We start from the raw sequence: 26703 nt of genomic DNA on the forward strand, positions 1-26703 counted from the left end.
GGGGGGGGTTATAGCGTAGCCTTACAACATGAAAACACAAAAAGGCGTTTACAAACCATGATCGAGTAATAAAAATAAAATATTTAAAGACGTTTTCCAGCAAAATATAATGGGTGAAAAATAAGGTTTCTGCTATGAATGTTACAAAACTAATTCAACTAAACAGTTTTACACTCACCTGTTTAAATCAGAATCCAGAGCTAGAGCGGATAGGAACGGCTAGCACTTGCATGCATCCTGAGACTCGAGTGTAAGAGCAAATTGTATGATTAGGCTACGTCAATTCAAGTGCTGGACCAGGCCATCTGGGTCTGATCTAGATTCTAGGCCTAGACTCTAGCCTAGTTTCGTTTCACATTGCATCCTACTCAACCCACTGACACCCTTGTATAGAAGCAAGCCAATGCCTAACTCAAAGAAGCGGAAAAGGAAAACAAAGGAAAAAAAGAAAAGAACGAGATTGCATGTCCACGGTCCGCCAAGTTGCGCAGTCGGAGGCAGTCGCACTTTTCTTTGGAAGAAAAAAAAATGGTGAGTAAGAAATGAAGCTATCACTAGATTCTCTCAGCTGTTCTGGACCATCAGAAGCCTCACAGGAAAGAAAAGAGGGGAACGTGGAATTGAGCAATCTATCGGCACCTCACATGACTAGTTGCACGCACGCCCAGGGGGCGAGTCTACTTTCGTTTGTATCATCCAGTTGCTCAAGTGAAGTTGTTTATTTTTCTCCATTGCACCGGCTTTTACCCGGAAGGAAACGCTTGGCTAAACAAGTGAGAGGAAAACCAAAATAAAGGTAAATTGGGTCACTTGCCAGGAACTACAGCAAGCCGGAAAGAAATGCCAAAAAGTGAGACTAAAAAATCGATCTATAATAAAAAACAAGAAAAAAAGAACAAAAGGATAAATGCTATTTTTCTACAAATCATATCAATAGCTGTTCATTCTTAAATGTATATTCTATAAGATTTATTTCTTTTCTTAAAAACAAATTAACAAAATGTGGCAAATCTTTACCGGGTAAACGACAATGCTTTTTCAGTGGCAATAGCAATAAAAGTAGAAAAGTGTTACACATCGAAGGTCAATGCCGTTTTGCTAAGACTCAAGGTCAATGTCAAGGTAAACGAGGAAAAGGTGTGTAAAACGCGCGCATTCCAAAGTCGGAAAATCAGAAATTCTTTTCGTCGCCGGCGCTGCGTCTGCCAGAGTATCGGTTTTTCAAATTTCCATATCTACATAAACGTACAAAACCCACAAACACTACGCTTGTGAGGCTCAATTTAATACGCTCCCATAAAATGTCAGTTATATTACACACGCGCGCAGCGTTACGAGCACGCACGACTTAACACAGATCGAGACCTTTTACTATAATATGATTTTGCATGATAGAATTTTAACAGTCTACATAAGAATATAATTAAATATCTCTCCATTCTCTTTATATTGGCCTACAAGCGCCGGCACACTTGTACATGCAGCGCACGCACGCACACACACGCACACACGCGCACACACGCACACGCGCGCACACACACACACACGTACGCTCTAACAGCGACCATGAGGCCTATAGGACATGTACCTACAACAGACTACAACTGTAGATTCTAGTACCTCTACAACCGGACATCCCCCCCCCCCCCCCTTGCATTTGTTGTAAACATCAATCAGAATGGCATACAGTGTAAGACGGCACCTTTCTAAGCAGCTATACTTATACTTATCTCCTCGACAACTGCAGTGTAGGCTGTGGGGCTCTCGTGGCCTAGAGGTTAAGGTGTTGGCCTCTCATTCAAAGGTCCCGGGTTCGATTCCGGGTAGCGACCAAAAAATTTTCTTCTCTAAAATTGTCTCCTTTCCCATCCTTTCCTGATCTCTAACAATGTTCTGTTGTCTGCTTTCATTTCCACTTTCTGCCCCCACCCCCTCACCTCCTTTGCCCCCTCCTCTGGGCTCCTGGCTCTTTCTGCAGCCTTTCTACTGCTACTCCTTGGCTCCTCCTAACTGCTGTCTTTCTGCCACACCCCTGATCTTCTGGTAGGAAAGATCTACACCTAGCCTTCTCGGACAAGGGCGAAAAATCTCGGAGGGCCCGTGTGCAAGTTGCGCACGTTAAAGATCCCTTGGTGGTCTAAAATCGACAAGAGTAGGCTTCGGCCGCCACCCGGGCAAAATTCCAAATTTCCTACCAACTGAAAAATATTAGGTGTGTCCCGCGCGCTCATATGACCTATGCAGTTGCGAGCGCCGTAAAACCCTATACTAAACAAACAAGTGTAGGCTGTCTTGGGCGCTTTTGTCTATAATAATATTTATAAGGCCTATATTTTAAAAGTATGATATGCATAGACCTTTTATGTGTATGGGGCCTATAATTTATATAGGCTGTTGTATAAGTTGTAAAGCTTTGTATAGTAATATTAGTAGGCATAGGCTAATATGAACAATACTTTATTAGCCTATTAATTCTTCCTCGAGTACAGTCTGGGACAGACATCTGCGATAATATTATCATAATTTTTCTATCATTTGCTCGGATGCTAAAAAAAAAGGCCTAAGAGCTAAATGTTATGAGCGGACCACCGTAAGTGGGCCTATAATATAATTCTTCAAGTAGGTTACTGTCTCATAATTTGATTTCTTTTTTTTAAAATAAGAAATTCTCAGAAATCTCCCATGAAACATATGTGTCACGACGTGATCGAATCAGGCGCTTGTCAATTTTTGGGCATGTCGAGTTATTGATGTCCTCTGAAGCTGATTTATTTGCCTTGCTTTCAATGAAGAAGTCGAGATACTTTGCGATTGATGAGAAAGAGTTTGGTAACTTCGATAGTCCTTAAAAACTGAAAATTACATGTACTGTGCCTTTTAACAAGGATTTTCAGTAAGATTCACATAGAAACGTCTTTTCATAGGAACATAAAAGGCGTTTAGCCACCACCCCCCCCCCCAAAAAAAAATGTCAATAAAAATTGCCAAACAGGTGAGAAAATGCCCTTTTCTTCCATTTCATTATTTTGACGAGCGCCTGATTTCACCACGACGCCTCACATAATCTATTTCTGTTGCTTCGATTTTATTTTCAGTGTCTGTGGTGATTGTACAGCCGGTAGAGAAGGGTTGACAATACACATAGCCTTTTTCTTTTCTTTTATTTCTTTCTTTTTTTTTTTGTAAGTGTTTTACGCGCTCACAATTTTCAATCGGTAGGAAATTTTGAATTTTGACCGGGTGGCGGCCGAAGCCTAATCGATTTTGGACCACAACGGATCTTCTTTAACGTGCACAACTTGCACATGGGACCTCCGAGATTTTTCGCCCTTGTCTAAGAAGGCTAAGTAGATCTTTCCCACTGAGAGGTCAGGGTGTGGCCAATTAAGGACCTTACAACAAACCGTAACCTCCTTGGGTGTGGCTGAAAGACAGCAGAAAGAATTAGGATTAGGAGCCATGAGTAGCAGTAGAAAGTCCGCAGAAAGAGTTATGGAGCCCAGAAGCGGGGGCAAAGGAGGTGAAGGAGGGGGCAAATAGAACGGACGATAATACATTGCTAGAGAGCAGGAAAGAAGACAATTACATATATAGAGAAGAAAAAATTCCGTTGCTATCCGTATTATCGAACCAGGGACCTATTGAACGAGAGGCGACGAACACCTTAACCTCTGGCCCACGAGAGCCCCCAATCACCCCTTGTCTGACAGGCAGCACAAAGTCTGCTTCGACTGTCAAGGCACCCCGGAAATAGAAGTTTATAAGAGAGTGACAAACATACAAAAGAAGTAGTTGAAAAATGACGATAGCAATTAGGATGAGGAAAGAAATTAAAGCAGCAGTTTCCCTTATCGGCACAGTATGAACATGACATTCGATAAGTCAGCCCATTTACAATTCTACTCTGCTGACGAACATGTTAATATATTTCCCCCCCCCCCCCCCCCTTTGGGATTGGCATAAAGACACTTCAGACAGTGGCACTGTCCGGGGGGTGGGGGGGTGGGGGGTGGAGACAAAACAAAAAGACAATAGAATGATGTTAGAGGGAAGAAGGAGAAAACTACCCCCAGAGCACTTGCAAATCACCCGCGTGTACATTACTGTCTTACGCAGCTGAGAGAAAGAAATCTCAAAGAACAGTAAGAATGTGAGTCTGTACTGTACTGTAATGATTAGGCTCTTCATCTTGCCCACAAAAGAAGTCCCAGTGGGGATAAGTGTTCAGTTTATTGAGCATTTTCAGCCTTCTTCTTCTACAGGGATGCTGCCCCTTCAGCCTGGGTTGGCCCTGACATAATGCAGGATTGCAGCAGCCAACATAACTGTGTTGATGGGGGTGTAAAACGGTTATAACCTCGAAACCGCAGCCAAGCAAGAGACTGCTTAAGCTAACTCTGCACCCTGGTGAATACTACATGAGAGCAGTGGCCTACTCTAAGTATTCTAAAATGTGAAGAATACAACCCTGGGGGTTCAAAATGACCCCAGGGCGTACGGATAGGGTTAAAGAAAAACAAGCAAAACCGAAAGAGTAGCCTACTGAAAAAAAAAAAATGAAAATAACATTGTTCAAGTGTTGCACTCAGTGTCATACTTTTATTCAATGGGAATCTGGTAAAAACAATTGAAATTATGAGCAAATATTGTTATGTTCCTACGGGTGTGGAAATATTAAACAATCTCATCTGTAAATACAATACATGTACATGTAATATGAGTTTTATAAAAGTAAAGTTTCTGGATCGATAACACCAACATAAAAATAAAGTATACCATTGTCTATAGTGTAACGGTTAGGCACTTCGCCTTTGGGGAAAAAATTTGTATCCAGTATCTCAGTCTTTCTGCTGCGATGTTGTATCCTGCTCAGCCCCGGTTGGCCCTGACTGGCAGAGTAGGAAGCCCGCTTCCTAAATGATCTGAAAATGTGTCGGTGAAGGCATTAAAAAAACACTTACATTCTAAAAAAAAAGTAGAGTATCACACTAAAAGAACTATCATAATTTGATCCAGCTACTTTTGTATAAACTATATATAAGCATATCTTAATATATTAAATTGTCTGGTCACTTAATTAGTACCTGACTTTTTAACATCTTTGAAAATGTGACTTTTGAAATGGTTGAAACGAGGACAAACTGGGATCAATTTGGAACACTGTAAAGACAAAAAAGGTAGGCTATATATCTGAACCTGAATAAAAAATGACATAAGGTTCACATTAGAATAGAGTCTACATCAAAATGGTATAGGTCTACAAATTGTAATAAGACTTCAATATTGCTACCATTACAGCAAGAAAACCTTTGTTACAATACAGTTATCTTTGAAATGGAAACTACAATACAAAGAACAATCTGTTGATATGGCACTTTTTAATAATAGCCCAACAGTGATGAAATAACGCCTTGAAACCAGATGCAAACTTTTCAAAGTAAAAAAATTAACAACTCTCCATACCATGACCACATTTGCAGCTTTCAAAGAAAACACAGGTTGTGTCCACACACATTTGTACGTATACACACAAATGAGAAAACCCCTCTATAATAAATATAGGTAAACATAGTTTCATCAAGAATAGATATCTACAAGTACAGACTTTCAGGAGAGATTCGAGGAAGAGCGGTTTCTTTCTAAACACCTCCTATACTTTAGAACCTGGTCCAATGGTAATAAAATATATATGCTTCATCTGTAGGCACAAATACATTTTATTTCAGTGAAAATTATTTTAAAGAGTGATTTAAATAAGGATGAATTCCTCTGCATAAGAGTATCTTTGAGTACTTTTTCTAATGCCATTAACGAGTCCATAAATTTGTTACTTCTCTACTTTATACAAAAACTGCCAACAGGAAGCATGGTAAATGTAATACCTGGTAATGCTACCAATTACAATGTACATGCTTAAAAATGTATATCTAATGAAAAGTAACAAAGGCACCAGAAGAACTGAATAAGGTATTACACCCACTACCCTGCCTTGACGTTGGAGAACCTGTACTGTAGATAAACATGAATAGATCCATACATTGCATTAGCATGTTGTACAGGAAGAGAAATTTAGCAAAACAAACAAACACACACACACACATACACACACACACACACATACACACACACATAAACACACAGAGTTTTGTAGAGGAGGAGAGGGCAGATAAGGAGAAAAGCCGGGAACTAAATGGTGAAAGACTGTCAATGACACGGCTGAAGAAGATTTGTTCACTCCATAAACTCAAGTAAGAAGAGTAGTAAGGAGCCCCAAGGTGTCATCACAATAATCACAAGACCTTTGTTGTAGTCAAAAGCATTTTGTCATTGGTCAGGAAGACACAACATCATTAGCATGAGACTTCATGTGCGATCTGAGAGCATTGACATGCTTGCATGTGAAGGCACAGAGACTACAGCTAACAGGCTTCTCTTCCCAGTGACTCAACAGGTGCATCTTGAGAGATGCTGCTCGCTTGGCTCTATAGTCGCACTGCCCACAGGCAAACGGTCTTTCGCTGGAATGCCGCATCATGTGATCTCGCAAAGTGCTCCGCTGACGACATCTGAAGTCACAACGGCTACATTTGAAGGGCTTCTCTCCACTGTGTTTCATCATATGAACCTTGAGGCTTGCTGCCTGGATGCACGTGTAGTTACATAATGTGCATGACAAGGGTTTTTTACTCTCATGAGTGATCAAGTGTCTGTTTAGCTCTCTTTCTTCTCTACAAGTATAGTCACATAAATGACATAAGAAATATTTCTCTCTATGACGCTTCATGTGTGTCAGTAAATTTCTTTTACGAAGAGTTGAATACTGGCATTTAGAACATGAAAATGTTCTACTTTTCCTGTTATCTTTGGATTCAGACATTCTTTGCTTCAATACATTATCACAACTGTCTGTTGCTGAACTCTTGTCAGAGAAAATGGGATTTAACGACCTATCTGGGGTAACATTTATACCTCTCACTTCATTAGTAATTGACTTAGAATTTTCATTCTCATGTTTACGTAAGATATGATACTTGAGATATCTGTGCTTACTGGAAACATATGGACATAATGGACAGGACAACAGCGCTTGTACAGTCTTGCACATTTCAGAACTTGTCTTTTTTGCTCCTACAACTACTTTGTGTTCTTTACGTTTGTGATACTTTAAGGTTAAAGGCTTGCTGCATGAGAAGTTACACAGATTGCAAGAGAATGGCTTCTCACCTGTGTGGCCATATGTGTGAATCTTTAACTCATGAGGTCGTAGGCATGTAAATGGGCACACAGCACAACAAAAGTATTTATTACTGTTTGGATTTTTGTTCCGCACAAAGAGCAAGTTCCCTGTCCTACCTTCATTTGATAGTAATTCATCTTTATTCATATTTGACTGTAGAATATCATCCTGTGAAGTCACAGTTTGACTCGAGCTTACAGAAATGTTGGAACTATGCAGAAGCTGATGATTAAGTAATACTTCAACATGGTTACAGACAAACTGGCACATGGAACAATGAAGTTGATTTTGAACATTATGAACCTTTTGATGCCTTTTTAGAAGGGAAAGTACAGATGTAAAATATGGACATTGCTGGCACTTGTACTTCTCACTGTGTTTATGGACCAAAGACACATGCTTGTTCAAACTTGAAGAGTTGTTGTACGAACATGGACAGAACTTGCACAAAAACCATTTCTTTTTATTGTGACTCTGTTTGTGCATCTTCATGTTTTCCAGAGAGCTGCTCTGGTAATGACATTTAGAACAAGACAGACTTCTTTCAGCAGAGTGAAGACGCATGTGACTTTTGAGAGCTGAGGAACGCTTGAAGGAGGAAGAACAAACCTGACAAGAAAATTTCCTGGAGGATAAATGCTTCACTTGGTGAGCCCTGTAGTTGTTCCAGGAGGGACTGCTATAACTGCAATGCGGGCACGAAAATGCATTCTCCACAAGATGAACAACCTTCATGTGTTCTTTGAAACTTACTGCATACTCACATGAGAACTGACATAGTTTACAAGAAAGAAGCTGAGATTTTTCGTGCACTTTCAATTTATGCGACTTCAAATCTGACTCATAATTACAGCCAAAGTCACAAAGGTTGCATGAAAACAAAGTGACATCTGTGTGCTTTTTGTTCACATGCTTTCTTAAAGCTGGGGCACGTTTGCACTTGTAATCACACAAGTTGCAAAAGTGGACCAAACTGTTATCATGAGTTATCATGTGAACCTTTAAGTCTTCCTCCCTCTTTGCTGAATATGGACACAAGCTGCATGCAAAAGCCTTCTCAACTTGGTGCTCTGAGAGCATGTGTCTTTTGAACACACTGGGCCTGTTGCATGAAAATCTACAACGCGCACAAACATAAGAATAGGTAGCTGTACATATGGCAGGCTCATCTACACTCACTGCAGAATCTATAACACTACAGGAGTTGTCTGTGGGTACAACCAGCACATCCGTCTCTTCAGGCTCATGGGGCTCAGAGTGAACTTCACAAGTTTGGCACTGACTCAACCTGGAATGGTCCTGAAATTCTGTGAAGTCTTCAAATTCCATCTTGCACCGTTCACATGTATAGCCAGATGATATCATCGGAACATGGGTGACATCCTGTGACAGCTTAGCAGTACTACTGCTTTTAGAGTTGCTTGACGCATTTGTAATTGTCTGTTTCAGTTGAACATCATTTCCTGCAGATCTGCTATAACATCTTGGGAAGGTGCTGACTAGCTGTAAACTACAGCTCACATGTGGGAGGCCAGCAGTGGGCAAACTATGTTGAGACGAAATTGAAGTAAACCTGTCTGTCGGTACAAAAGGCAGTTTAGAGCTGTTAAACTGTTCTTGAAAGACAGAACTCAACAACCCATCTGTTTGTCTCACCTCAGCTTGAGAAGTTAGATCACTGACTTCTCCTACTGGCTGTTGAACTGTTCCATCCTGCAAAACATGATATGAAACATAAACATTTTCTTCATGATGACTCAATGTTCTAGTACGAGTATGAGTCTCAACTGTTTTTGAAATAGTCTTAACAGGTGAACATATCAATGGTTGTGATTCACTATTGTGCTCAAGTGCTCGTTTCCTGTAGTTGAGAGTAGAAAAAGAATCCGTTTTAGAACCCCTTCCAGTCAAACTGAATTCATCTTTGTGAAATGCATCAATCGTTTGAGTCTGACTCACTTTGCTCAAACTGGTGGGAAATTTAGTGTCCAAACTTTCTCTTGAAGGTTCGACATCGGAAATTTCCTCACATTCATTCGGAGTATGTGAGATGTGGATACAAGAGTATTCAGCAGTTGAGACTTGACCAAAGCCCTGGGATGAACTCACTAAGGGTGCAGGCTCTGAAAACTGAATTTGTGCAACTGATGTCTCACATCTCTGGTTGTGTGGAATAACTGTCTCATTTTCCAAAGTAGCCAAAGACTGGGATGAGACAGTGTCTTGAAGGGCAGCACTCATTTGTGTGCCTCCCAAGTCTGAACTTTCTTTCAAAGTATTATCCACATGGCTGGTGATGCGGACAACATTTTCTTTAACTTGAGACTCAATCAAGTGCTTCTCGTGCACCTGTGCAGAATGGATAGCGAATTCCGAGTTACATTTGCTGAAGAAATCACAGTCTTCACAAAAATACAGCTTTTCTTTAATATGTCTCACCATATGAATTTTGTAGTTATTTTTTCTAACACTGCTGTAGTCACAGAATGGGCATTTGAAAGGTTTCTCTCGCCAGTGTTTACGTTTGTGAGAGTCCAGGTTCCTTTGAGAAAATGTAGTGTAACTGCATTCCTCACAGGGATAAACAATACCGCTATGAATAGGCATGTGATTTCTAAGAGAAGCAAAATGTCTGCTCTCAAAATCACACTTTGTACATCTATACATTTTCGTATTTGCTTCTTCTATTAAACCATTCGAATGCTTCTTTCTCATGTGTTGGTTCAAAAGAGTTTTTCTCTTGCTCTTAAATTTACACAAGGAGCACAAATATTTGTGTGGTTTGTGTGTTTCCATATGAATCTTCAGTAAATTTGATTGCCTACTACTGTATAAACATACTGGGCATTTGAAAGGTTCACTCACAGAATGACAGAATCTCATATGCTTTGAATAATCTTGAACACGCTCACATGAAAAACTGCACAATTTGCATGAGTATGTGGCAAAACCAACAAGGTTGATTTTATGCTGTCTTTTCAAATGCATTTTCAGATTCAAGCGACGGTTACTTGAATAATCACATATTGTACAAGTAAAAGGCTTGTCAACAGCATGAGTTTTCATATGCTCAATATAACTTTTTTGAACAATGCTAGTATAGTCACACAACTGGCATTTATAATTCTGACGAACAGTAGTAAAATGTGACAACATGTGAACTTGGTATTCTTTTTTAGAAAGAAGTAACAAATTACAGGCTTTGCACATGAAATCCTGGAAATCTTGCCAACATTTGTGAGAATTCTTTTGATGATTTTCCAGATCAGCTTGCCGAACTGTTGTATAGCTGCATTCTTTACAAGAATATATGGCATCAATATGTTTAGCTGTGTGTCTTGTCAGTGCACGAGGGTCACTTGTCTGAAAAGAGCATATCTGACAAGAAATAGGTTTGCGAACAGTATGAATACCCATATGTCCACGCAAAGCTCCAGCAGACATGAACGTAAGTCCACAAGTGGCACACAGGTGACTTTTCTCTCCTGAGTGAGTCAGCATGTGGCGATTCAGATATTGCTGCCCATGACATTCGTACGAACAGAGAGAGCACCTGAACTGCTTTTTGTTTAAGTGCACAAGCTCATGTGATTTTAGTAAAGTTTTGCGTTTAAAACTTCTCCAGCAAAATTCGCATTTGAACACGTTTTTCTCATTACTCTTACATCTATGTACTTTAAATGAAGCCGAAGAAGAAATGCAAGCCCCACAACGAGAACACAGAAATACTTTTTTTCTTTTGTTGACGATTCTAACTGTCTCGTCACTGGTATTCTTCTGATGGATGGTATTATAATGACTCAGAAACACTGTATCTGAACAATCTTCCAGATGAATGTTGTGAACACTGTTTAAGTGACTATCATAATCCGATAAACTGTACAGTGATAATTGACAAAGTCTGCAGAAAAAGGAATGATTCTGCTTTACAACTTCTTGCAACATGTTTGTAGAAAATTCACAAACAGTGCAAACACATTTGAACAGTCCATTGTGCTTCAAGATGTGCTTTTTTCTGGCCAATTTCCTCTTAAAACCCTTGCCACAAAAAGAGCACAAAAATTTTGTAGAAACTTGCTCTGTCACATGACTTTTTAAATGTTGTTTCAATTGATAAATACTACTATGAGGAGAATTACACAGGGTGCAAGAGAACACAATGTTTTCCATGTGTATGAACGCATGACATTTCAATTGTTCTGCCCTTGCACATTTGAAATCGCAAAGGTTACAGCAGAATTGATCTTTATCTTTGTGCAAAATGTTGATGTGTTCTTGAAGAGTAGTCTTATTTTCGAAAGTAAAATCACAAAAGGTACATGGAAATAGATGTCCTTTAAGAAACGGTGGTAATTTCTGTACTTGTTCCTGTCCAGCCATCTTCAACTATGTCCGCTGTCCTTTGACCTTATGAAAACATTCTGTGATGGCCGACCTGCAGAAAGAAAAAAACAATCTCATCAATTAAAGGAAACAAAGTTTGCGGATTAAAATCAGTAATTCAGAATGTTTTTTCAAAAAGAGCTTCAAGTGTGGCACTTTGCTTGATCTTTTAAAGATGAAATTCAAACATACTGAGGATTTCAATGAGAATAGAAATATTACTAATGGATTTCAAGAGTTTCCATTTATAACGACAAACGTATCTATATAATAGGAGAGCTTTTTGACTGTTCTTTATTGAGCCTAGAATTGGAGGAGGAAAACTGCTCTCATTTTACATGGGCCAAATCTTCCACAGGCGGACAGATGAAAGTATCGCTATCTTATTTGATTTTCTTTCGTAAGAAACTCAAAGTCACCCTCTTCGTATTTCTCTGAAACCATTTTCCCAAAGAAGTGGACACCCTTGCCAATAATGTAGAGTTCAATGACTAAACAGTAGCATTCTTTTAGTTCCACAAGAAGGGCGCCACTTTCAGACTAGAATCCAGAAAGCCAGTCTTTTTGGGTTTTGTTCAAATGCCATGTTTCTGACATGATCATCTAGTTCCCCATGAAATATGACACATTATAGCAAACGTTGGGTAAGAAGAACATCCTTGAACATTTTATCAATTAAGTACTTCAAGAGTTTCTTCCCCAAAAGATAATAAAAAATACACAATTGTAAAAGGGTGTCTCTAAAACGCATCAATGTCTTCACACTGTTTTAAATAGTCTTTCAGAGTAGATTTCTTCACATTCTAACATGGGGGGGCTCTCCTTTCCTGCTCGCTAGCAATGTTCTGTCGTCTGCTTTTGTCTCCACTTTCTGCTTCCACCCCCTCACCTACTTTGCCCCTTCCACTGGGCTCCTGACTCTTTCTGTAGTCTTTCTACTGCTACTCCTTGTCTCCTTCTTACTGCTGTCTGTCAGCCACACCCCTGATCTTCTGGTAGAAAAAATCTACATCTAGCCTTCTCGGACAAGGGCGAAAAATCTCGGAGGTCCCGTGTGCAAGTTGCGCACGTTAAAGATCCCTTGGTGGTCTAAAATCGATAAGAGTAGACTTCGGCCACCACCCGGGCAAAATTCAAAATTTCCTACCATCAATTGAAAAATGTTTAGGAGTCCAGCTAGTTCATATATGATCTTATGCAGTAGCGAAAGCTGTAAAACACTTACCAAAAAAAACAACCACCCCCCCCTAACCATTGTAACATTGTAACATGGTATAGCGTCTGCACAACACAAATAACATATATATCAGAGTCATTAACAAGTACATGCATTTAAGTTTCATCTTCTTGTGAATTAAAAGGCTTCCTTTTTTTCATTGCTCTTGTTTCCTTAACATAGTTGTAGTCCAGGAAATACAACAGTAAGACAAGAATACAATTTTAAAATTAAATCTTCACAGTAACTCTGATTCCAACTACTCTTATATTATAAATTAGTTGTCCTACATGGGGGTCGTAGAGGAACATGTTCATGAAACAGAACATCATGGAAGCTAGGCTTAAGTTGAATAAATTCAATAGACACCCTGTTGCAGAACACAGCACTACACCACAAGTTAAAACGACTTAATAAATTATAAACGAAAACTCTTACCGTGGTTGTTGAGTATTTAATTTCAATAAATGTAGTACATTGTATGTTTCCTGCAGTGAGTCGACCAAGGCTCTGTCCCCTTACCCTCTCTCGTCCGATTGTTCCTCGATTGTCCCGCAGAAAGCCGTGACTGGTTGATTATATACACTTTCCTGAACTCCTCTACACAAGAACCCCTCCCTGCACGAGATATCCGTGCCACTCTGCACAGGAACCCGCGCCCCGAGGAAATCTTGTTACTTGTGTACACAACACACCCTAAGGCATATAAACATAGTATTGTGAAAAGATTGGTCCACTACGTGTCAACCTTACAAACTGAGATATACCCTTGTCAAAAACACAATTTATCCTTCACAGCTGGAGCAAGGGTTTGTACAGTGAGGTGGCAAAAACTCAGCATGCTAAACCTCATGCACATCATGTGATCGAGTGACAAAGTATGTATTATTTAGTAGCGGAGATTGACATGTCCACATGAAATGTTGCACTTCGTGTGTAACCTTCCAGACAGACATTGTTGGCCTACACTACTACTACTACTACTTGTTGGGTTGGGTTTGTTTTGCTGTTTTTTTTATGGAAACCATGTAAAAATAGTGTAGAAATTTATTAGTAGCGATTTTGTGGGACTTTCCAGCGATATTCCATCATGATTCATATTGTTATCGTAAGCTGATGCGGTTGGCAAATATCTTCATAAAAAGCTTTGCTGAGCAAAGTGCTCGGCGGAATGAAGGACAGGTGCCGGTGACGAAAAATAGCAGAGCAGTCATCCAGATTACGCAAACAGTAACTTTTTCAGAGGTAAGGGATGGTGTTCAGCTACCTGCTTAATATGTATAAATATAAATCCGCCTAAGATCCCACCGCTTACGATCCCGGTTCGCTTAAGATCCCGTTGTTTTAAGAAAACAGAATTTTTACTAAAAGTCACTTCTAAGATCCCACTCTGCTGATTCACTCTGTGAAGGACTACATTCGGCTAAGACCCCGCTTTTCAGATTATAATTTGCAGGACAAAAACCCGGGCGGGACAGCCGATCAACCAAGAGTGAAAAGTTGAGATCAATAAACTGTCCATCGCGTCAAAGATAGCCACTATCGTATATGTGATCACATACACGTAAAACTCGATGAAGCGATACTATGTTTGCCCCAGACGGGATCATACAGGGATGTAAACTGAACGACACGTTTGTTTTCCCCGAACATCGCACAAATCACACCTGACCTCTCCCCTTAAACTTACATCAACTGCGGGGTCACATTGAAATGAGAACTCTTCCCTGGCCATTGTGGAAGTTGTCTCTACTCCCGAATTTGCGAGACAGACTAAATTTTAATTGGTGTGTTCACAAAGTAATGGTGTGTAAGGACAAACGCAGTTGGGACTCGGTCAGAGATGGAAAGCTATATAAATTTTCGACAGGTAAAGGGGAGGGGCAACTGGATAAGCGTAGATCTTGAGACTCATGATAGGATAATAAGTGAAAATGGCATGCCTCATCCCACTAGGCACTGTGATCATAGGTCATCAAGGTTTAACCACTCTTTGCTCGCCATACGTCATAAACCCAATAAGCGGTCACATCAGTTCACTTTAGAGTGGAGGGAGACCATTTTACCAATTGTGAGCCTTAGCATGGGTCACCATAGATTCTTCCTTGGGTTCGTCGGTTAAGATCCCGGTTCGTCTAAGATCCCGCATTTCCTTGCTCCCGAGCACCGAGATCTTAGGCGGAGACTACTGATACATATATTATTATCTATAATATTAATACATTGTTTGTGTGTGCGTGTGTGTATGTATGTGTGTGTGTCAAATTAATTTTCTTTCATGTTTGTTAAAACATGTAGAATGAGAACAATGTTTCTTGTATCCGTTTCAAGTGAAGAACAAAAGTTATCCCATAGTGTGTCAAGGTCTTTTTTGTGGTAAAATGCAAACATGAAATTCATTTTCATGTCGACGAATTGATACACTCTGTCACTGGTGTGATCTTCCTTTGAGCTGATAAACTCTCACAAAAAAGCAACAACAACAAAAATACATTGAATTTAAGTTAGGTTCCTTGTAGGCCAGTACTAATTTAATGAGTATTTTAATGCGAGGATGCTCCATCACCCGCACCAGCGCACTAGTCTATCGCCGTTTTTCGCATTGACCCTCTGCTAATTTACGTTCCCGACCTCCAATGCCGAGGCCAATCGTGCGAGGTATAGGGCCTGATACTGAGAAGGCCTAGGGTTAAGCGCATTTGAGTATCGCTACTTTTCGCACCATCGTTCACCTGCCTGAGAACAGGGCCGGCCCTGAATGCCGGAGCCACCTGGAATATATTTTATATGCGGCCTGATACACAGAGAAAGCCTAGGCTTAGGCCTATTTGAAAAACAGAAATCTAGATCTAGATATCTAGATCTAGAATCTAGAGGAATACACGGTTTCATCAACAACAAGGGCCAAGTGTCCAACGAAATAATAATATTATTTTAATAATATAATATTATAAAGTAAAGCTTACATTTACCAAGTCGGACTGATTCAGTCAGATCAAGTTGTTACTCAGACTATCCTGCTTTCAACGTAATTATAATGGCAGCCTGGATCTTTCCCAAACTCAAGCCTTGTAGATTTAAATAGCTATTGCTGGTGGTCAGGGGAGCGTTACTAGATTCTATGTGTGTTTTTGTGATATTAAAAAATGAATCAATAGCCCATGGTTGGCCACTGACCAGCAGTTATGCACAACTGGTTAGACTGTAATATAACATCCCTCGAAAATTCATTTTTTATAGCAACGATAGTACGTGTATAAACAAGAGAGCGTCTTGATCTATTCGAACTTATCGTTATTAATTTTGAATTATTTCAGTTACTGCATACGTACCAAAAAATATATCTCGTCGCCAAAGAACATGTTTATGGGTCCTCTTTTATTATAGATGTAGAGATCTAGAATCTAGATCTTATCTTGTCGGAAGGATGAATCTACACGACATCCATTCGTGTTCAAAGGTAGGCCTTCAGTACTAGATTCTGCAGTGTCTACAGTACAGGGTGATCTTGTAGTTCCGTTCGTTAAAGTCCACGATCCATTTGTTTACATCCAGAGAAGAAATCCAGAAGTCTTGAAGACCAAATACTATTTGAATTAGGCTACACAAAGAGCAGGGATGCAACCTAACTGCAAAACATCAAATTAGGATAAAATTCAGGGGGGCATGCCCCCATGAAACCCCCCATTTTAGGTCAGGGGAGCAAGCCCCCCTGAAACCCCCCTGCTTGACTTTAACGAACGAAACTACAAAATCGCCCAGTACAGTACTGTCAATACACCACCGTAACAGTAACACGTCTATATTATAGAGTCTAGATCTAGATCTATATTCAATATAGATCTAGATCTAGATCTAGCTGATACCATACATTATAATATATAAGTTAAAAACTAGACTAGTTTTTAACTTTTATACACATACCCACCCACCTTCGCCAACATGAGTGCAATAATTCAAAACAAAAATTGCATATATATATTCTTTTTGCGAGAGCAGATGATCTCACCCGCACACATTCATCCTCGCACATACTTACCCCCACACACACACACACACACACACACTCACATGTACACACACACACGGTACACCCCCACACACACATACACACACGCGCGCCCGCGTCGGCCTCTCCATTCATAAATTATCAACAAATCTCGAGAATGGAAACCGTTCGGAGAAATAGAGTTCAAGTTTATTTTCCTGAACGTTCGGAGAAATAGAGAGCCGGCCTTTGATTGAAAGGATCAAAATTAAATTAGGATATAACTATTTCCAGAATTTCATCATGATGTAAGAATCTTGAAAGATGTGCTTCAGATTGAGAGGCTACCAAGGCAAATCTGCCGTAAACTGACAACATGCCTTTTTCATTTTGGGCGCCAATTTTTTTTATTTGCTAAATTGGTAGCATGATTGGTTATCCTACTTGTATGAAAAAAAATCAAAGTGATACTGTACCTAGTTTTTTAATAAATTAGAATTGAAATTTCAGAAGTTTTAATGGTTAGGCTACAAAGCTGACAAAAGGCTAAATCTAGATTTCGGGGGTTTCCCAAAATTTTGATCTACACCAAAAGTGGGCATTGCTCTACCTGTAGAAGAAATTTGGTTTCATTGGTGTGTATATATTTGTTTGGTTATACTGAATACTGTCTTTGTCTTTTAAAGAAACTGAACAAGGAGCAAAAACTTTACCTTCGATTTTCTCAAAACGGCATTTTTATGGATAGCCCCCTAGCCTGTGCTCAAAAGCGACCGATTAAATGCATACATTATGTAACTGGCCACCGGATTTCAGATGCCCTAACAACCTTAAAGTTAAAGGCTATTATACAAGGATCTTTGTTTCTAAAGTCAATTAATTTTTGTAGGTCTGGCTGTATGGGATGAATTTCTGACATTCCGGAGGGCTCAACATGACGTAAAATAGATCTTCGGGCATCAAATATGAATGGTGTCTCGCAATTTAAGTTAATTTTTTTCCATTTAATCTGTGACTGTGAGACTAGAGTGGCATTTAATCCAAACGAGTCACCTTGATGTGTTGCATCTTGATTTTTAATGATGTAAAATAATTGTTCAATGGAAAATCCTATTTCGGCATTTTAATTTCTCTTGCTCATTGTTATACCCAATATCTGGCTGCACATATGTTTAATGTGAGAACCTCTCATATTATCATAAAAAATTATTGCTCTAATTATAAGTGAGTGCTTATTATTGTTTTTGAATTTACTGTAATTACAGGTTTTTCCCCTGTGTTTCTCTTGTTTGCTCATAAATCGCCTGAGGCTTACTTACTTACTTTATCCGTCCTCTTGTACCTCTAGGGCTTCGAGGGGAGAAAGACCTTCCTGTCTCTAGCAAGTTTGATGGCCTGGCTGGGTGGGATATTGAAGGTTCTCAGGGTATCCTTCACACCCTGGATCCAGCTCTTTCTTGGTCTTCCTCTTGCTTTGTACCCTGATACATTTCTGTAGTAGCTCTAGACTTTTCTGGCAAGCTGGTTAGGTGTGAGATGTCCAAACCACCTTATTGTTTGCCTTCAGATGTAGTGGAGGACAGGTGTTGTTCCCACCATTTCTCTGATCTTGTTGTTTCTGACCATGTCCCGTCTGGTTTTGTTGAACACTCTCCTTAGACATCTCATCTCGCAGGTGGTTATCTTACGTTCCAGACACTTGAGGCATGATATGGTAAAAATATTCTTTTGTAACAATCACCTCTTTGTGATCTCAGTTTGATGAATGTGGTTAAAATGGCCATTTGAATTTCTTGTTTGTTTTATTCTCAAAATTTTCTCTCAATTCTTCGTGACCAGGCAGCTGCTGAAAATGTTGAATTGAGGAGAAAACTTGCTCTGCTCAAAAGGAAATATGATGAACTTCAGCACCAGATCAAGGCCTTGGTCCAGGAGAAAACATCTGAGAGTGCAAAGTCATGTCAGAGAACCTTCCAGAAGTGAGTTAAACTTGTCTTGTAATTCCTTTTTGTTTCTTTTCAAAATAGGAAATATTTATTATACCAAACAGTTTGTGACGTCTCTAAAGACTGATCCACAAGTCAAAATGGTAACAGGTGAGATTATAATTCAAAGTGAATTAAAAGCTCTGATGTAAATGTGGTTAGAAGAGTCAGGTGACCTTTTTTAGTGTGTGATAAATGTTGTATATGTTTGCTAATTGTGAATCTGAAAAGAAGTTAATGGTTGTTTGTACTTATATATATATATTGAATTCCTCACTCCAAAGTATTTTGCCAACCATGACATTTTGAAAAAGTAGTACCAATCTTTTATTTTTATCCTGTGCTTTTATCAGTTCCTGTGTGCAGACGGACTCCAAACCATGGATGTTCAGACATGGTCAGGGGTTGACTGTTCAGCAAGAAAGAAAAGTTTCAGACTCAGACATTGCCAAAACAAACAAGTGGGTACAATGTCCTGTGAGATTCATATTGGGCCTATATATGTGTCACGACGCAGTGGAATCAGGCTCTCGTCAATTTTTGGGCATGGAGATATTGGTATCATTCGATAGCTATTCATTTGCCTTGCTTTCACTGAAAAAAATACCCAGCTATCTTGAATAGAAGTTGAGATATTTGCGATTGAAGGAGGTCAGGGTCGCCTGGTTTCAGAGGTAAAATTTAGCGAGAAAATGGCGGCCAAAGTTTGGTAATTTCTTTAGCTTGATAGTCCTTGGCAAATGAAAATTTACATAGTTTGTGCCTTTTATGAATGATTTTCAGTAAAATCCACTTAGAAATGTGTTTTAAATGGATGTAAATGGTGTTGAGCCCCCCCTCAAAAATTAGAAAAAAATTGCTCAATAGCCAGAAAAATGCCAATTTCTTCGATTTCATCATTTTGACGAGGGCCTGATTTCACCACCATGCCTCACATATTATATGAACTAGATAAGGTTATCATATTTTACCTGTGGCTAGTTTTTAAACTATCAGATACTGAAATCTTATGTGCGAGTTTTAAGAAGCATAAAAAGAGTTTATGTTTTTTGTGGAGCCTCATTCATTGTTTCTCTTATCATGTGCACAGTTGATTTTCATGTGCACAGTTGATTTGTCCTTGAATAGAAGCTGCATTATTTGTAATTGAAGGAGGTGGGGGTCCCCTGGTGTCAGAGGTAAAATAAACAGGAAAATGACCACCAAAGTTTGGTGACTTTTATAACTTGAGCGTCCTGGAAACTGCAAAGTTATTATTTTTTTGGTGGTTCTTTTTCAGTAAAATCCACGCACAAATGTGTTTTTAAATGGACATTAAAGGTGTTGAGCCAAAAAGAAACAAAAACTGATCAAATAAATTGCTCAATGAGTAGAAATAGTCGATTTCTTTGGTTTCATCAAAGATTGTGTAGTGAGAATCTTTGGTTTCCCCATGATGACACACATGTGTGATGCATCCTGGTGAAATCAACGCTATTCAACATAATGAAACCAAAGATACTGATACCGTCATTTTATCCCTCTGGTTTGGTAATTTTTATTAACTTTTTCTTTATTGGCTTGATACTTTTTATGTCCATTTAAAAACAATTCTGTATGGATTTGTTACTTATATGATTTATTGTTAAAGGCAGAAAAAATGTGAACTTCCCATTTCCGAGGGCTCTTACAGTAATTCGCTGATATTTTACCTCTGAAATCAGGCGACCTCCACCTCTTCAATAGCAAATATCTTGATTTCTTACTCTAGATAGATGAGTATTTTTTTAAATTGAAAGACAGAAAATAAACAAAGTTTAAGCTGTTATCAATAACTCCACATGCCCAAAAATTGATAAGCGATTGATTCCACTGCATCATGACTCATTTTTTTCCCCTTTGTTACTTTTCTTTAGAGGCCTGTGATCGAAGTGAACTATAATGTGCCTGTGTTCATTCATATTTATGGTGTGTTCTTGTTACACTTTTAGAGATTTTTTGGTTAGCACAATGCTTTGTGATTACTCAGAGATTTCGTCTCTCCTTGTGATTTTCCTGATGCACACTGTGATTGTTTTTTTCAGAGTGCTGGAGATGCACGCACAGTTGCTGAAGCGATATGACAAAGAAGTGAAACTGAACATGACATATGCTGATTCAATATCGGAACTTAATGTGAGTTGTTGGGAAACAGAAGTTTAAAATTCGGTCTTTTCATTTGTTACAATTCTTATTAAACAGTTTTTTTTGTCATGAAAGCTTTCCATGGATCATGAAAGCGATGGTGAGGTTTTATCTCTCGACATGACTAACAGTAAAGCTTCGGTGTAGTGTGCTTAGTTCATAGACAGGAAACTTAAGGTCAATGTGATGTACTGATTTAGAGCATGAGTACTCAACATCCTTAGAAAGAGGGACACATTTCTATTTGTAAGACTTTTGAGAGGTTGATAATGGAGTAACACATGGGACTATCAGTTGACAGGAGACATGCAGTTAGTGACTCTATTTAGAGGACATGGGAAAGGTAGTGAAATAAACCTAGCTGACAGGGTTGATCCTTCATAAGACAGGAGAAGAAGTAGGCGAATGGAACGGAAATGGGGATGAGGAGGGCAGTGCCCTGTTATTTTCTGAAGTATGACAGGCAGATTTGAAGAATTTGAGAAGATTTGGTTTAACCCTATCTGTACGTCGTGTTTTACTATCGTATCCATACAACGTGGGGAACTCTGTGCCACCACTTTCAAAGAGGAAATTTACTCGTTAATCCGACCCGTTCGCTTTGCATAGCAATCTGTCAAAATGATTTTTTGAGAAACACTAAAAGTTTCAAAGAGATCTTCATACTAGAAGTATTCTAAAATGTGAAGAATACAACCCTGGGGGTACAAAATGACCCCAGGGCGTACAGATAGGGTTAACATTGCTTTCCCTGGTCATAACAAGAATAGATATTTTCAACCAACTGAAGGTATTCCTGAAAAAAAGAGGTTTATTTAACTTTGGAATGCGTGATATACGAATAGTAGTGGCACATTACATAATAATTATTGTCGGAATTATTATGCCTTGGCTTGTTGTTGCGTTGAATTTAGTGACTTTGTTTGTAGGAGATTGTTGCCCTAGGGTACAAAGTGACTGTCTCTTATTTAGAATCTATGTCCCTGCACTTTTGTTTAGAATTTTTTGAGTGAATTCACTGACTTCTTCGCTACTAATCTTTCAGTGAAAAGATTTTATATCATTAACCTAAAGATAAAGTACAAAGTCCTCCATGTAATTTTTTTGTAATAATAATTATAATGTATTCATAACTTTTTTAACAGATAAGGCTGGCTGAGACGGAAAAGAGTCTGCGAGAAGAGAAAGAGAAATCAACACAGTTAGAGAGGGAGTTATTTGCTGCCAAGCGAAGTCTCGGAGAGAAGCTGAAGGGCAAAGGCAGAGGTGACGTAGAGTTTCACAAGATGATTAATGATAAAGTGAACTGAATGATTGCTGCAACTGTATTGTTGGCAAATTCAGATGATATGGCCAGAGTTTTCAAATCACTGTTTCGAGAGCATGACTTCAGATCTTTTTTTTTGGTTAAGTGTTTTACGGCTCTCGCAACTGCACATGGTCATATGGTAGCATTTCCAGTTTGGTAGGAGTAAATTTTGAATTTTGTCTAGATGGCGGCTGAAGCTTACTTTTATCAATTTTAGGACTACCAAGCGATCTTTCACGTTCATAACTTGCAAACAGGACCTCCCAGATTTTTTTGCCCTTATCAGAGAAGTCTAGGTGTTAGATCTTACCTAACCTTAGATCAGGGCTGTGGCTGAAAGACAACAGTATGAAGGAATCAAGAGTAGCAGTAGAAAGGCTGCAAAAGGCATCAGGAGCCCAGAGGAGGGGGGAAAAAAAAGAGGGGGGGGAGGGGGCAGAAAGTAGAGACACGAAAGAAGTTGACAGAAAATGATTTGAGAGCAGGAGAGGTGAATGGAGAACAATTTTTTAGAGAAGGAAATTTTCTTTCGCTGTCAGATATCAAACCCGGGACCTATTGAATGAGAGGTGAACACCATACATGTACATGTACCTCTAGATCACGAAAGTCCCCACTTCACCTCCGTCTGAAATGAGAGAGTGATGGCACGGTGGCCTATTCTCTGTACTTTTAGTTTAATGTTATTTGTTCACTTATTTGTTCCATAGAGTTATATTTGAGCAACCCTCTTTGCAACAGTAATTGGTCTCTAGAATTGAAGAGTTAGTTTTGCTTTCGCGGTTAGGCATCTTTGTTGTTCAGTTTAGTTTTATCTCAGATTACTTAGCCTCAGCTCGGTCCGATGTTGTGTCCTTGGGAAAGGCACTTTACACGAACTTCCCACTTGGCTCGGTCCTATCGGAGACGGATGTTAAACTAGGAGGTCCCGCCCCTTAAATAACCTAATAATGTTGATAGGGGCGCTAAACCCATACCATTTCACCATTTTTTTTCAGATTACGTAGAATCTAGATCAAAGGAATCATGTAGATCTAGAATTATGTAAGCCCTGTCAATTTTAATAGAAATTCTCAGGGGTTCTTAGATATGTTTTTCAAAGTATATCTATTGTTGTTACTTGTATGAAAAGATCACACGATCTAGAGAGAGAGAGAGACAAGACTGGCTAACCCTTGTACTTGTAACTGTAGATGACATCTCCACAGGCCTCCTCTGCCTCGATACCACTCTTCCCTCTACCCTGCTGTAATCCAGACTGCCCTTGTCTCACACTTACTGACTCACTCTCTCTGTTTTACACAAGACTTGCGCCAAACAATACAATAGGCTAGGTCTAACTTCATGTAATAGACCAACACGCCAAATTGCCCAATAAAAAGCCAAATAGACCACATCTATGGTATATAATTTATGCACTTATATACTGTTGGTACAGAGACAAAAACTGGGCTAAACTGAGTGAGAAAGATGCGGCAGTCTAGCCTGCTGAATGCCAAATGTGGCTAAGTGAGTCGAACTAAGTCTCACTATTGCATCAACTCTAAGTTATGTGTCTCTTAATGAGCAGTAAAACAACAAAACACAAATTTATTGACACATCTTTCATATGAAACTGCCAGTTGTGATGTTTAAAGTCCTGAAGAAGGTGCGTAAAAGTTTCATGTCTCAAAGTTTTGTAATTTTTATTTTTTGGCAATTAATTAGCTCTTAGAACCTGGGGTAAAGGAACTGTACAGAAAGATTCTTCTTCTTTCCTATCCCAGTAGTACATGAGTCTCTTATCTTGTGGGGAGAGGGGGGGGGTGGGTTTTGAACACTGTGCAACAAGCATTATAATAATTATGTGATTCTTCCGAGCTGACACTTAAACTGTGGAATCTTACTGAATTTGTTCCTAGTTGAGGATCCCGTCTTGAGAGATGTTGTGGAGGAAAGAAATAAACTTTTGAAAGAGAACAAGCGACTGAGGGGAGAACTAAAAGGATTTGATCACGTGAGTTATTTGCTGAGTGATGATCTTGCAACATACATTGATTATAATTATAAATGTTTTTGCCCACATATATATATGTATATATATATACATTTTAGATAATTTAGGACGCAGAATGCTTAATCTCTGCCTGCCACAGTTAATGCAAACTGCGTATGACATGATATTCCCACATAAAGATTGAGGCGCTCAATAAGATTTCTTCCTTGTGCGGGCATTGAACTCAGGCCAATTGTAGATCAGGAGTAGAGGCTAATGTTCACACCAGATATGCCTGTTGGTACTCAGTATTTCTTCACAAATCCATTGTTTCTTGAACTGCTGGGGTAGAGGCAGAGGCCAAGTGTTTAGAGGGGAAAGACAAGATAACTGTGAGCTTTGCAAGGTTTCTTTTTTAGGCTCTCCTTTTGTAGCGTATTTGAGTATTTTTAGAAGACTAGATATACAGACTTATTTTGAATAGTTCTTATGCGAGTTATAGTAAGAATGTGCATACTTAATGCTGTAGCGTGTGAGTTCCACTTTGATGATTATGAAATTTTATGTTCTGCATACTTATTGAAATAGCAGGATATTCTAAGCTCTCAAAAATAGATTGTCACTGATTAAAAAAGATGCCAGAAAAAAGGTGCATGCAAAGAAGTGGACTTAATTTGTGTAACTTTTTATCCCCCAGAATTTCTTTGATGAGATTGAGGACCTAAAGTTTGCGCTGCTCCAGTCTGCAAAGTTGAACAGTTCTTATGAAAAGTCTCTGCGGGATCTGTGCTCAAAATTTGGTGTTCCTTGTCCAGTGAAGGAGACAAGGCAGAAGAAAAGATGATGAGGATAAAGAATAACCAATGTTGTTATTTATTGATTTAGAAGCTTTTCAACTTGTCCTGTGGAATTTGATCTTCTGTTTATGAGAAAACATGGCTAGACAATGCAGAGAAGTTACATTGTTCCTATTGATTACGATAAGTAGATCTATGCGTCGCAGCTGTCAAAAGCTACTGAAAAGAATGAAATGTCAAATAGTGTGTGCACTTATCAAGAGCGTCGTTTTTATTGGGGTTTTTTTTTTTTTGCGAATGTGGCTTACATTTGAGTGTTGTATTAAGCTGGTTTTGATTGATGATGAATGGCATTCATTGACCCAATGCAGGACATTTAGATGATGAGATAAATTCTCCACATCAATGGAGAGCATGATCAGTGCACCACAGACACTGGTATTATATGTGGGTCGTTTTTATCTGTCCCCGTCGTTTTATGCAAGAAAAATTCTGAAATTAAGCAAACTGAGCCCAAAAATGTGGAATTATGGGATTATGTTAATTTTAATTAAGAATGACAAAGGAAAATCTGAAATTATGCAAAAAAATGATCAAATTTTGCTAAATTATGCGGGGTGCATAAAGCCACGGGGACAGTTTTATTATTTAAAAGATAATGTACATATTTTTATTGACCCCATGAGCATAATTTTTAGATCACTGAGGAGGCGGGCTTCTGACCCTGCCTGTCAGGGCCAACTTGGGCTGAGAGGGATACAACAAACATCCCAGCAGAAAGACCGAGATACTCAATAAAACTTCTACCCAATTGGGAATCAAACTCGGAGTCTCCTGCGTTTTACTGCAAAGGGTCTGACAGCTACGCCACAGACACTGGTTTGTTGGTTGTGCAAGTGGATAAAGCCTGTCCCAGTGGTTTTATGCACCCCGCTAAATTTAATCATTTTTTGCATAACTTCGGATCATTTTCCTTTATCATTCTTTGTTAAAATTAACAGAATCGCATAATTTCACATTATTGGACTCAGTTTTCATAATTTCAGAATTTTTCTTGCATAAAACGACGGGGACAGATAGGCGACTAAGAAATGGTAAAGGAGGGATTGGGATCAGGGGCAGTCAAAGACAGTTGTTGAGCATTTTGAAAAAGATAATTGGAGGGGGATACTTTTATACGGGGTGCCGAGTAGAGAATCGGGTCAGGTTGGGGCAGTTTCCTAGCCAGATTGAGGGGGCAAAGCGGCTATCGTGGCACAAGCCTATCACGCCCCGAGTCAAACGATCACCCCCAACCCAATCCACACCCAGTATTATACTGAATGGTGGAGGAACAGAGGGGGAAAAAAAAAGAGACTTCTGTTTGTGTTTACATTTCAGTACATACCGAGATGATACACTCTGCCAGGAGTCTGCATGTGTCTTTGTTAGATACGTGTACTGCAAAGACTATTTTTGATTGAAATGTGTCGTGATTTGTAATGAATAATACTTGTGACATTACTATATGACAGCTTGTCCTTATGTTTATAATTATGTTCTTGTAACTCGTCCTTAAAAAAAAGGGGGGGTGGTTGGCGGGTGCTCTGGTGTGGTTAACTTCTTTCCTATGAAACATCTATTGTCCTTATTTCTCCTCCTTTTTTGTGT

At 39.2% G+C, this 26703-nt stretch overlaps 3 protein-coding genes across 4 annotated transcripts in view; 1 reads left to right on the forward strand and 2 right to left on the reverse strand.

Annotated features, from left to right (window-relative positions):
• LOC101858166 (cytochrome P450 1B1) overlaps window positions 1-357 on the reverse strand; it is a 17781-nt gene extending 17424 nt beyond the window's left edge. The window contains exon 1 of the mRNA XM_005093170.3: window positions 179-357. The gene's annotated coding sequence lies outside the window, so the exon portion shown is untranslated. The remainder of the gene's footprint in view (window positions 1-178) is intronic.
• A 4214-nt stretch (window positions 358-4571) lies between these two features.
• LOC101858609 (zinc finger protein 91) lies at window positions 4572-15980 on the reverse strand. 2 transcript variants are annotated; one of them, XM_005093172.3, is made up of 2 exons: window positions 15803-15980; window positions 4572-11672 (listed from the first exon to the last, which is right to left on the reverse strand). In XM_005093172.3, exon 2 carries the CDS (start codon window positions 11615-11617, stop codon window positions 6332-6334), a length of 5286 nt encoding a protein of 1761 aa, XP_005093229.1. In that variant the 5' UTR covers window positions 11618-11672; window positions 15803-15980; the 3' UTR covers window positions 4572-6331. The 2 variants fall into 2 exon arrangements, with proteins under 2 accessions (XP_005093229.1, XP_012935122.1); XM_013079668.2 differs by having other exon boundaries at window positions 15809-15945.
• Window positions 15981-16083: 103 nt separating this feature from the next.
• Window positions 16084-25279, forward strand: LOC101858391 (centrosomal protein of 290 kDa). Its single transcript, XM_005093171.3, has 7 exons — window positions 16084-16296; window positions 18664-18803; window positions 19163-19270; window positions 20873-20963; window positions 22118-22238; window positions 24183-24277; window positions 24954-25279. The coding sequence occupies exons 1-7, from the start codon at window positions 16264-16266 to the stop codon at window positions 25098-25100; spliced, it is 735 nt and encodes a 244-aa protein (XP_005093228.1). The 5' UTR covers window positions 16084-16263; the 3' UTR covers window positions 25101-25279.
• Window positions 25280-26703: the final 1424 nt, after the last annotated feature.

The sequence above is a fragment of the Aplysia californica genome, unplaced genomic scaffold, assembly GCF_000002075.1.
Source record: "Aplysia californica isolate F4 #8 unplaced genomic scaffold, AplCal3.0 scaffold00059, whole genome shotgun sequence".
NCBI lineage: Eukaryota > Metazoa > Mollusca > Gastropoda > Aplysiida > Aplysiidae > Aplysia > Aplysia californica.

Excerpts from the sequence above, each read along its gene's own strand:
- LOC101858609 (XM_005093172.3), bottom strand. The coding sequence starts at position 11,617 with ATGGCTGGACAGGAACAAGTACAGAAATTACCACCGTTTCTTAAAGGA.
- LOC101858391 (XM_005093171.3), top strand. The coding sequence starts at position 16,264 with ATGAATCTACACGACATCCATTCGTGTTCAAAG. Across the intron at positions 18,804-19,162 it reads TGTCAGAGAACCTTCCAGAA|TTCCTGTGTGCAGACGGACT; the intron begins GTGAGTTAAACT and ends TGCTTTTATCAG. Across the intron at positions 24,278-24,953 it reads AACTAAAAGGATTTGATCAC|AATTTCTTTGATGAGATTGA; the intron begins GTGAGTTATTTG and ends TTTATCCCCCAG.